Source organism: Peromyscus leucopus, chromosome 2, assembly GCF_004664715.2.
Source record: "Peromyscus leucopus breed LL Stock chromosome 2, UCI_PerLeu_2.1, whole genome shotgun sequence".
NCBI lineage: Eukaryota > Metazoa > Chordata > Mammalia > Rodentia > Cricetidae > Peromyscus > Peromyscus leucopus.
In genome coordinates, this window is record NC_051064.1 from 61,562,585 (window position 1) to 61,574,651 (window position 12,067).

General features: G+C 44.7%; 1 protein-coding gene across 1 annotated transcript in view; it reads right to left on the bottom strand.

Annotated features, from left to right (window-relative positions):
* Positions 1-12,067, bottom strand: part of Snx30 (sorting nexin family member 30) — a 103,146-nt gene that overhangs the window by 17,056 nt on the left and 74,023 nt on the right. The window contains exons 6-7 of the mRNA XM_028856445.2: positions 11,070-11,269; positions 3,572-3,658 (exon numbers count right to left, since the gene is read on the bottom strand). Of these exons, the coding sequence (XP_028712278.1) occupies positions 3,572-3,658; positions 11,070-11,269 (287 nt within the window). The remainder of the gene's footprint in view (positions 1-3,571; positions 3,659-11,069; positions 11,270-12,067) is intronic.

Below are 12,067 nucleotides of genomic sequence, written 5' to 3' on the forward strand. Positions count from 1 at the left end.
TGGTTGGTGGGACAGAAAAATACTTGTTACATATGGCATCAAACGTGGAGGCTCGAATATCTACATAGGACCTAAGAAAGTTTTTTTTTTTTTTTAAAGTTCCAAACACACAAACACAGAGCCAGACATGGCTTCCTAGTCCTGCAGTGTCTCAGGCCGACTGAGGTGTACAGACACACGGCTCCTGGCTGCTGCCTGCGGGCTTGAGCCAGCTAGGGCCATGGGCAGAGCTGCCCGGTGGGTTTAAGGCTTGGCTCACATGGTCAGAGAAGGCTGCAGACTCACAATAACGCAGTCTGAACAAGAAACCCTTTAAACAGATACAGTAAAAAATGGGTATGGACAGTCATAGAAAAAATTGTTTAAAAATAATATCTTCAAAGAGAGAGTAATATAAAAGAAAAAAGCCTCATAAAGATGGGGAAAACACAGGGCATTGGGATCCTGTATGGTGTTCTGTTGACTTTAAATTTTTTGAATGCTGATGAGCGAACAGCAGCTGCTGAGAGACACTGGATTATGAAAGGGACTGCTGAATTAAACCAGCCTATATACTTCAGAGATGTCTTGGCTTCAAAATGGAAGTCAGGATATGTTGCATTGGGGGAGAGGTTATGCCTTTGTTCTCACAGAAAACAAAAAGTTATGGTTTTCCTCAAAATTAATAAAGATCAAATTTGATTGGGGGATACCTCCTGAAAATCTTGGCTTCAGACATAAAAAAGCCAAGAAAGACCACAGGACAGGTGACGTATATGCTGATCCCTCTGCATGGGAACAGCTCTGAGACTGGGTGAGACATGATAAATCTTGTTGGCTACAGAGTCCTCATGACTTACTATACATGCCATCCTTTCATATGGCATGAATAGAGGTTAGGTTATACAGTCCAAACAAACCTATAAAGTTAACAGATGCCTTTTACCTGCTCAAACACAAAACAATAAAATCATCTTTAACTGACTTGTGTACATTGTACAGGCCATACTTGTGTTAATACAGATATATGTTACCTTTAAAAGTTTGTGTTTTCACAATAAAAAGGACCAGACACCAATGACAACAAATAGCCCAGCCTCTGAGAATGCCTCTTTTGCAGTTTCCTCAAAGTTCTGCATTGAGAACAACTTCAAGGCTGCTAGCTGAGATAGTCTAGCCTCACAGACTGTCCAGCTAGACTTCAGAAGAGCTCTACACTTTCCCATCACATAGAGACTAAACAAAAAATAATACAGTAGCTCTTCCAGGACCTGATCATTATCCCAATTTTCTCAGGGTCCCCTAATGATGTCATCACCCCCAGACAACAGGAAGCAGTCTAGAGAACATGATGGCCACATTCCCAAGAGGAAGGGTGGGTAGCTTTTGGTCATTTGGTGGTTTATGGATGTTTGTCATCATTTAGGGGGGTTGGTTACAAGTTGTTATTGTTAATGGTCAGGAAAAAAAGTTAAACAAAGGAGATTAGATTCAGGAATCTCTTTCTGAAGGGAAAAAGAGGGGGATATAGCATAGATATGATGGGATAAAAGGGTAGATTTTTGAGTCTACTTTTGAACAAGCACTAGTCTCAAACATTTTACATTGGTATGTATTTTTGTATACTGATACAAATTTAAGGTTATTCATGTTATACTGTATGTATGTTTCTACTTTATTTAAGGTAGTATACTTATGCATCTCACTTAAAAATATAATGTGAAGTTTTAGTCTTTGAAAGCTATTTAGGATAATAAAGACAGGTTAGTAGTTAGTCACCTATAACAATCAAATTTATGCTAGGTATGTTTTCAAAGTCAAATGGAGATATATTTTTAAAAGACAGATGGTCTTCAAACCCTTCAAAGACCTACAGAATATACCATTTAAAATGCTTTAATAACATAAGGCTATTCATGACAGTGAGACATGTCTGTTCCTGGCAGCACCAATGTACTTCAAAAAAGAACAATGGGCATCCAAGAACCTCCCTATGGAGTTTGCTTTCTTTGTGGCAAAAGCTAGCCATTTGGGCAAGAAATTGTCCTTTCCTTGACTGCTGACAGTATGCTGTCCAAACTGGACAAGCAAGACATAAAAGAAAGTAAAGGCTGAACTTTGCCAAGACATAGTAGGACAGTCCTTCAAAATTCCTGCTTCACAGAAAAGTCTGCCAGATATTTTAGGCCTGTAGGCCAAATATAGATGCCCCAACATTACAGAGGAACCCTGGGTGACTGTCCAGGAAGCCAGAGGTCTCTGTGTTTCTACAGTTTTGGAAGTTGTTTACTCTATACTTCCTGTTTACTCAGGTAATATTTTATCCTTCTTGGGTCTTTGGTGGGGTTGAAGACTAATAGTTATAGTTACAGTTTTCCTTGTTACCAAATTCAGAAAAGAAACTTACATAAGAGATGTAAAGTTTTTAAGTTTGAAAAACATAAAAGCTTAAGTTGTTTACCTAAAAATATGTTTTATGGTCTAAAAAGATATTTTTTAGAATGGTACTACAAGCTATGATAGAAAGTGGTTTAGGTATAAAACTCTGACTCACTAAGATAGGATAGATAATACGTACTCTCTCCTAATTTGCCAAATATAAATGGGTTGGAAATTGTGAATGTAATTCTTACCTAATAATTGTTCTTACTGTATATAGTTTTAGTATGTTACAGTTAAAAAAAACTTTCCTTTTTTATTTAGACAAAAAGGGGGAAATGTTGTGGGATATTTGTACACTATGTAAAGATGCATTGCTGTGACTGGTGTAATAAAAAGCTGAACAGCCAATAACTAGGCAGGAGATTTCTGGAGAGAGAAAGGAAGAGGAGAAGGAATCTAGATGCACAGGAGATACAGAGAGGAAACAGGAGGTGCTAGATGGAAGAGAGGTAATGCCACATGGTAGAATGGAGATTAATATAAATGGATTAATTTAAGTTATAAGAACTAGTTAGGAACAAGCCTAAGCTATAGGCCAGGCATTCATAATTATAAGAAGTCTCTATGTCATTATTTGGGAGCTTGCTAGTGGGACAGAAAAAGACTTGTTACAATGGATCACTATGGTAACACATGAATCAACACAGCAGACATGCATCTACACCTGCCATGATGGCAGACTGGGTGCAGAAACATCTGCATCCAAAAGGCCAAGAGATGCACAGAACAGCTCTGTGACTCACTTTCCTGCCCATGAAATGGGGTAATACTACCTCCCCTTTGGGTCAGATGACTATCACAGTAATATGTGAAACAATTAATTTTAAAAAAAGAAAAGGCACACACAAAGTCAAAGAGTGTTATCTCTGAGGTCTGAGTTTCAAATTCTCCAAATCTGTTCCAGGGAGGGGAATACAGATGACTAGCTCTGACGTCAGACTATTTGCCTGAACACTGATCCTTACTATAACATTTCAATGACATTCCCTACTCCCACCCCTTCTGTGAATACAACTATAAAGTCTAATCACAAACAAACAAGAAATAAAACGACATATTGGTAGTGGCAAGAGTCTATCCTTAAATCTAAGGATGATCATCATCAGTAGGGAGCCTGCAGCATTCAGCCTTTGCTGGGTGCTGTCCTGACCTTGGGGCGATCTTCCTTTCTCAGAGCCACAGCTTCCAATTTGGCTTCATACTCTGCTTGAACTTGGTCCCTCTTCTTCAGCACACTCTGTGGAAGGTAGAGAGAAGCACGTTAACAGTCTGTAAAGGGACCTCCAACTCCCAGCCCTCCCCAAATCACAGCACCCTGGCCCAGCCATGTGTTCCCAGGACAGGGATTGTGGTCCAGAAGCTGTATATGACATGAGCTCTGAGAACAGGAAGGAAGGAAGGAGAATCAATCCTGGAGACTGGAAGAACGCCGCCAGATGTTGACAGCAGTAAATTTTGGAAAGGGCAAGTGTGGAGATGTGCACCCACCAGCACACTGCCAAGAGGCCTCAGCCTTACCATGTACAGAGAACTCTGACCGATGCCGAGCTCTGTGCTTAAACACAGGGCTGTCTTTGTTTTCAGTAGAAAAAACAGTCAAAAAATTAATTATTAATTTATATAACTGACAAAAATCATACGTATTTATTGTGCACAAAATGTTCCAAAATACATGCATATTATGGTGTGGCTACACTGAGCTAATTAACAGACATTACCTCATGCTTATTTCTTTGTGCTGAGAGCATTTAAATCTGCTCTCAGCAATCTCCATGAATACACTAATCAGCTATTGTCACTCCATTATAGGATGATTATAGGTGAGTTCTTGACTCCTTTGTGTTGGCTGATCCCTGGTAGCCTGACACTGTTCCATCAGTCACTTGTTTGTTGTCTACTCCGGGTCGGGACTGGATGCAGAGACTCAATCCTCACCTGAGGGTTCAGACTGAACCCTCCGGTGTGTGCACAAGCTCTGTGTGACAGGTCTGAGTCCCTAGAACCATGCAGCAAGCCTGTCAGGATGAGCAGTAAATGGACTCAATGACAGCCAGCCTGAGGTGGGGGGACGACAGAGGCAAGGCAGGTGGGTGCTCACGTGAGAAGTATAAGGACGTGTTCACTCTTCAGTCCACACTAGCAAGGAGCACCTGAGAGTGAATGGCACCTTGAGCCTGTGCCCTAGGTTCCCTTCCTTCCCCAGTCTTAGCCCTGCTGCCCAGACCCTACAGTGCCAGACACAAGAGTCCACAGTAGAAAAAGCCCATCTCAGTTCTTCCCCTCAACCTTCCTCAGGTACATCAGAAAATGGCGAACCAGGAATGGTGAGAGCCTTCTTACCCAATGACTCAGAAGCCACAGTTTCCAAGACAGGTTCTAATCATAAATTCCACACAGGGACCTTCCAACATGGCATGGAGTCAGGGCAAGAAGGACCCATTCCTGAACTGCTAGGCACTTGGTGTCCCTGGGGATGTGTTCACAAGTGCTGAGTGCCTAAGTGTCTGAGGGCGCTCTACGGCCCATCTTCTGAAGGGAATCTTCCACACTGGGGGCCCCACGTCTTTTCCTGAGGAATTTACTTTGAAGACTATATAACCTGTAATCCCTCATTCTCCAGGTGGGCCAGACATCTTTCTCTAAGGGCTCTGATGCTCACTCCCCCCACTCAGGAATGTCTCCAATGGAGCTGTCTGTTGTGAGGGAAACGGTCCATAACACAGCAGTTACTAGCCCCGTCTGCCTGTCAAGAACCTGGCACGTGGCTCATGTGACTGAAGAAACAGGTGTGTGTGTGTGTGTGTGTGTGTGTGTGTGTGTGTGTGTGTGTGTGTGGTGTGTGAATGCAGGTTCCCACCAGGACCAGAGGCGTCAGATCCCCCTGAAGCTTGAGTTATAAACAGTTGTGAGCATCTGACGTGGGTGGGGGAACCATAATTTGTGTCCTCTGCAAAAGCAGCCAGTGCTCTTAACCACTGAGCCATCTCTCCAGCCCTGAATTTTATTCATTTCATTAAATTTAAAGTCAAATACATCATCATACATGGCCAGTGGCTACCACATTGAACAGCTAAACCTATAAAACACAACAAAGGAAAATAACAAGGATTTCTGATTTCACAAAGTCTAGGCTATAATCTAAATCTTCCTGTCGGTATTAGAAGTACTGAAAATCATCCTCTCTACCCAAGAGAAACAAACTCACGACGCTGCCTGTGGGAGCTGCGGCATCTTATCCAGCGTGTGCGTGTGCTCCCTTCACAGAACGCTGCACATCTTACTGGAAAAGGCGGGCATTTTCAGTCTAGCACGTCAAGGAATGAAGCCGCACAGACAGGTGCTCTCTTGGTGTGACCAGAATCTCCGAGCCAACGTTCTTGAGAAAAGGCCTTGGGCTGTCCGCCCAGTGTGTGGTTTTCTCTCCCTGGTTTGTATTATGTCACTTTGTTGAGGGTGCCAAGACCCTTGAAGGGAGGGAAGTGAGAGAAGACGCATCCACCCTAGATGGTCACCACAGTCTAACGGGCAACTATTTATCCCATTCCACAAAGAAGGCACGAGAAGCTCAGACCCAGCTAGTCTGGGCTGCTCTTCTGTCCACGCCTCTGCTGCCCAATCTCCCCCAGAGCAAACAGATGCTGCCTTCATGAGCAGGCTCAGGGAAGGACCTGGGCTTACATCCCATGATCACCAGACAGCATGAAAGGCTCCCGGCAAAGGACACAGAGCCTACTGTCTAAATGAGGAGACCTGGCCTGGTGACAGTGCAGGGTGTCACACTGCGGGATGGCAGGACAGTAGCAGCTCAGTGTCCACCATCTTCTGACTTAGGGTATCACAGCCTGACCACAACCCAGCCATGCTGAAGGCTGGGTATCTTCTAAGGGGATCCTCTACACTGCTGGCCATGGTAAGGATGGCTCCCCATCCCAAACACACAGTCTCTGGGGATACAACTGCCCAAACCAGCTTATGGCTGTCAGAGAGGGTTGATATGGGAACAAGAGAGCCAGGAAGCTCCATCTTCAGAGAGGCCCCTGCCTCTCTCGAGGTCACCAGCCTTCCTCCCCAACGTCTGCCCTTCAGAATCATGATTCATCAACCCAGGGGCAGAGAACAGAACAAAACACTTTTGCCTTCACGGTGCTCCCATGCCAGAGAGGAGGAGGACAGGAAACATGCCAGCAGTATTGGGCGGCACGAAGTGTCACCCAGGAAAAGCAAAACAGGGACAGATATGGGGAGGACTGAGGACTCGGGGGACAGGGTGAAGAGTTAGAATGGCTTCTCTGGGGTGCGCTTTCAGATGCTGAGCCCTTCAGCAGGATTTTAAGTGGACCTAAGAATCTGGAACTTCAGATGAAAAGAAGGCCAAGGACTCAGCTCAGTGCTCACTTTCAACAAGAAAACTGTGAGGAACAGGAAAAGATGGGAAGAGATTTTAAAATATTTAAGAAACCTCCCAATGAATAGACAGAGTCTGATGGGCTTGGGAGGGAGGACTAGAAAAATCGTGTGAGACAATTTGAGCACTACTGGATAGGTGACCATAGTCAGAAACTGTTTATTAAAAGTGTGTGTGTGTGTGTGTGTGTGTGTGTGTGTGTGTGTGTGTGTGTGTTACATTGCATACCCATGTTCATGCACACAGAGCCCAGAGGAGGACACTGGGTGTCTCCCTCTATCAATCTCCACCTATTCTCCTGAGACAAGGTCTTTCCAGAACCTGGAGTTTATAGGTTTAGCATTCAGCAAGTCCAGGAATGCCCCTGTTTCTGTTACCCCCTACCACCACCCAGCACTGGATTACAGATGCATGGAGCCACACCTGGCTTATGTGGGTACCAAGAATCCAAACTCAGCTCCCCAAGCTTTCACAGAAAGTACTCTTAGCCAACTCCCCATACCCAGTCATCTCCCCAGCCCAGTAATTGTTCATGATTTTTCCCACAGTGCTGAGGGGTTGAACCTTGGTTCTCAAACATGCTAGAGAAATGTTCTATCACTGAGCTACCCAGCCCTTGGCTTTAGTTTATAGCAGTTATGATAATGATATGTTTTTTTTTTTTTTACTTGGCTATAGGAGCATGTATATTTGTGGTGCTAAGTATTTTTCTACAAAATTATAATGATGCTTAGGATTCACTTTAAAACACTAGGGGGTGGGGTGGGAGTGGCTGGATCATGAGTAGGCAACTCTTGAACTCTTGAACATGAGGTGGGCTTGCCAGACTTTCAGTTTCTGGACATGTTTGAAATTTTCTACAACAGAATTATCAAACAATACAAACGTAAGGCCTGTCACCCAAAATGTTCGCAATGAACTAACAGTGCCAATGACATGTTTGTGGCAAACAGCCTTTCGCCGACAATGAGAAAACCACCTGGAGGGATCAGGGGCATAATCTGTGGTTTGACTTTCCGTATCGACACTGGATTTTTTTCCAAGAAATCACCACCATTGCGAGTATATACCGGAGAGCACAAACATCTCCTCCTGAGCGCAAGTGTGGGTCTTCCCCTGGAGAGACTGTGAGCTCATAAACTGTGGGGCAGGAAAGAGGGCTCCAGCAGCTGCCAAGAGGCTTCCTCAAAGACCCACTCAGGTTCAGTCAAAGCTAGCACCGGTAACCACCATCAGAGCCAAGCCAGCAGGGCCTTCCTGGTCCTAAAGCCTGTCAGCAGGTGGAGGGGAAAAAGGTGGTCTCCAGGCCTCAACTAAACTCCCTGTCAATTTCAGTTTTCCTAACAAATACCAAAGTTTCTCTCACTAATCTAAAACATCTGGGCATGGTGGCATCCCCCTTTAATCCCAGCACTCAGGAGGCAGAGGCAGGCGGATCTCTGTGAGTCTGAGGTCAGCCTGGTCTGTACATTGAGCTCCAGGACAGTCAGTGCTACAAGGAGAGACCTGTCTCGAAATAAGATAAAATATCAAAAAGTCTTCTGGAAAGAAGAACTACAGGACTCTCTTGGAGAGTAAAATATGAAAAAGGATTTTTAGGCAGCACCAATATTCAATGGCAAGGGAACCAATAAAGACACACTTCACTTTCTGAAAGTCACTCAAGCCCCTCACACCCCAACAATCTTAGGTGCCCCTCTGGCTTTGTTGTCGGGTCACCCCTGTGCACCCCTGAGCAGTCTTCGGAGGTGTCTTTCTGGAACCAAAAGGGCCAGCAGGCAACCTCTTTTCCCAGCAGCTTCCCTGAGCTGGCCCTGGGCCAGAGCTTGGGTTTCAGGTACTGCCGGCAACACTTCCGTTCCCCATGCCCTTCCCCTACCACACCGGAGACGATCCTTCTCCCCGCCCCATTAACCTGAGTGCAGTATTTTGGGGATCAGTGATCAAGAAACTCAGTACAGTGCTTCACACATGTGGTGAAGGAAGAGAAAAGCCAACACCTCTTTACCGTATGACTTCAGCTGCCCTGTGCCTCACAGTGTAGTCCATGTCTCAATTAAGAGACCAGGTAAAGCTTTGCATAACAACAACTTAAAATCCTGTTCGAAGAACAAATGTATACTGAATATCAACACATTTGCCACACGCTAGAATAGGAAAATTTGTACAATACCCTGTGGTGGTATTGTGTTCCCCAAAATATCGTGTACCTTAATAAACTTATCTGCGGTCAGAGAACAGAAAAGCCACTAGTTAGGCAGTGATAGCACACACCTTTAATCCTAGCATTCCAGAGATAGAAATCCCTCTGGATCTCTGTGAGTTCAAGGCCACATTGGAAAAAGCCAAGCATGGTGGCACACGCCTTTAATCCCAGAAAGCCAGCCTTTAATCCCAGAGAGTGGTGGTAGAAAGCAGAAAGATATATAAGGCGTGAGGACCAGAAACTAGCAGCATTTGGCTGGTTAAATATGTGGCTGGTTAAGCTTCAGGCTTTCCAGCAGCAGTTCAGCTGAGAGCCATTGGGATGAGGACACAGAAGCTTCCAGTCTGAGGAAACAAGACCAGCTGAGAAGTTGACCAGGTGAGGTTAGCTGTGGCTTGTTCTGTCTCTCTGATCTACCAGCATGGACCCCAATAACTCGCCTCGGGTTTGATTTTATTAATAAGAACTTTTAAGATTCCTGCTACAATACCCTGAAATTGTGCATGCATTGGATTCTGTCTGAGCAAGGCTGGGGAGCATCCTGGTGAAGAAGGGTATGTGTATATGAGTCAAATCCAGACAAATACCAAGGAGTATAAAAATTTATTCTTCATTTACAAAAGCAAGCACTGTTAACCTTGTAAGCAAAGTGAAAAACGTTTTGGTTCATTTAAATAATTTAGGATGCCTTCCCATACTTGCTTCATCCACACAATTAAAAGTTCTTCTTCTCTCTATGTATCTGTATTTAAAAGCAACGTAACAGATGAGAAGAAGCTGAGGCCAGAGGTTTCAGGTTTTCAGCTTCTATTCCAATATCATCAAATTATTATTATATTATTATTATTATAATACATCACCTCTGAGCCAGCACGGTGATGTATGCCTGGAAGTCAGTTAGTACTCAGTACACATCTGTTTTTAAGTGGGAGGATCAGGAGGTCAGGGCTATCCTTGGCTACCTGAAGGGGGCTGCTTGAAGGTGGGCTTCCAACACAGAGCCATGCATCTTCTCATGCTGTTAGGAAGACAGATCCTTTCTCCACCTGGTGCCACAGTCACAGGAGTGCCCTGAAGCTGTGTCCTCAGCCAGGCTCTATGGGCCGTATGTGGGGCATGAGAACATCTCCATCCTTATGCTATAGACATCTACAGATCTGTGTGTCCTCGGCTGGTTTTTCTCACTCTCACCCTTGTCTACATTACCTCTCTCTCCCTTAAGTACACAGTGGCCTTCGCTGGACTGGTCTCCTCTTACCCATTTTGCGGAACAATTAGCACATTCGTTTTACTCAGAAGACTTGTAATCTTCAGGTTTGGGAGATTTTATTGTACTACCTCTTTCCTAATTGCCTTCCCTTGGTTATTCCTGTTCCCTCAGTCAGGAATTCTCCGAAAGATGCTGAGCGCTGAGATTAAGGCTGCACCGCCCCTCACCTTCCCACAGCTCTGCAGATCTGCATTGTGTTTTACTGTCCAACTACTTTTCTTGGTCTTGCTTTCTAAGATTTCCTCAACCACATTTTCCAGCTTTACCAATTTTATTTAACAAATCATGTGCTTTTTTAATTAATTAATTTGCATGTGTCTGGGTGCTCTGCTGGCTTGTCTGTCTGTGCCCGTTGCCTGAGGAGGCTAGAAGTGGATTCCTGGAACTGGATCTACAAACAGTGGTGAGCTGCCATGTAGGTGCTGGGAATTGAACTCAGCTCCTCTGGCAGAGCAGCCAGTGCTCTCAATCACTGAGCCATCTCTCCAGCCCCAACAAATCATGTTTTTAAGTTCCCAAAGTTATCCTACCATCCTTCTCCCACAGCATCTCATTTCTCAATATGACAACTCTGATCGAAAATTTCTTCCAATCTTTTCTTCCACTTAATTCACAACCTCTGTTCACCACACGTTCTATTTATATGTCTCTGTTTATGTCTATTTATATGTGTATATGTGTATATGTCTATTTGTCAGTCTTCCCAACTACAGACAAGTACCACATGCAATAATTTTGATGAGTGTGCAAAAAGCAAGCCAGCTTACCTTCATGGAGTCAGAGTATAGAATGTATTCCCTGAGCACGGGCAGGAACTCCTCTGTTATGTCATCAGTCAGCTCTTCCAAGGCTGTGGAGCAGTTCCCAATGCAGGCCGAAACACCTTCCAGGGGCTCTGCCAGCTCGCCTTCCAAGGCGCTCCACGTGGAATACACAGGCCCATATTCCCTCAGCTCGACGAGGTACTCTACAGGAAGAGAAGTCACTTGGTTGGTGAGCTCTCGCTGCTATGACTGACTTAGGACTCCACGGCAGAGACCTCTCTGCATGAGGGTGCACAGCCTTGGCTGTTCTCTTTCCTGGGCACCCCCTCCTTTACGTGTAATATATTCCTAACATTTGTCTCCAAGCTACTGTAAGTTACTAACATTTGAATATCTAGGGTTCTTGTTACTAGGAACCAGAATGCCTTATGGGGGAAATGGCTAAGAGCCAAACCCAGAGAACTTCTTTGAAAATAATCACCTCTACCCATGCTGCAAGCGCAACACTTTGGGGTGTGTGTGTGTGTGTGTGTGTGTGTGTGTGTGTCAGGGGGAGGGGGGGCTTTCATATAGGTGCAGAGGGCCTCGGATCCCCTGGAAGTGGAGTTATAGGTGGCTGTGAGCCACCAGGTAGGTGCTAGGAACTGAACCCAGGTCCTCTGCAAGAGCTCTTGACCTGCGTCATGTCTCTAATGCTCGGCAGGGGGATCTTTTTGAAAGAAAACAAATCAGTCACACGGACAAACAACAGGATTACAGGGAACACTTTGCTGAAAGAGATGCGGTCTGACATAGGCAGACTCAGTCCCTCACCCAATGGTCCCATCAGTGGTTGCAAGGAATAAGGAAACTATTATTATCTGGCCCTTTCCTTGTTACCAGGATTCTGCCATTTTTAACAGAATGTGGTTGTTGTTGTTGTTTAACTATTAGGAAATAGCAGTAACTGAGGTGTTTTAAACACCTGTGTGACGTGTTTCATGTCTTGGCGTGATAATTAC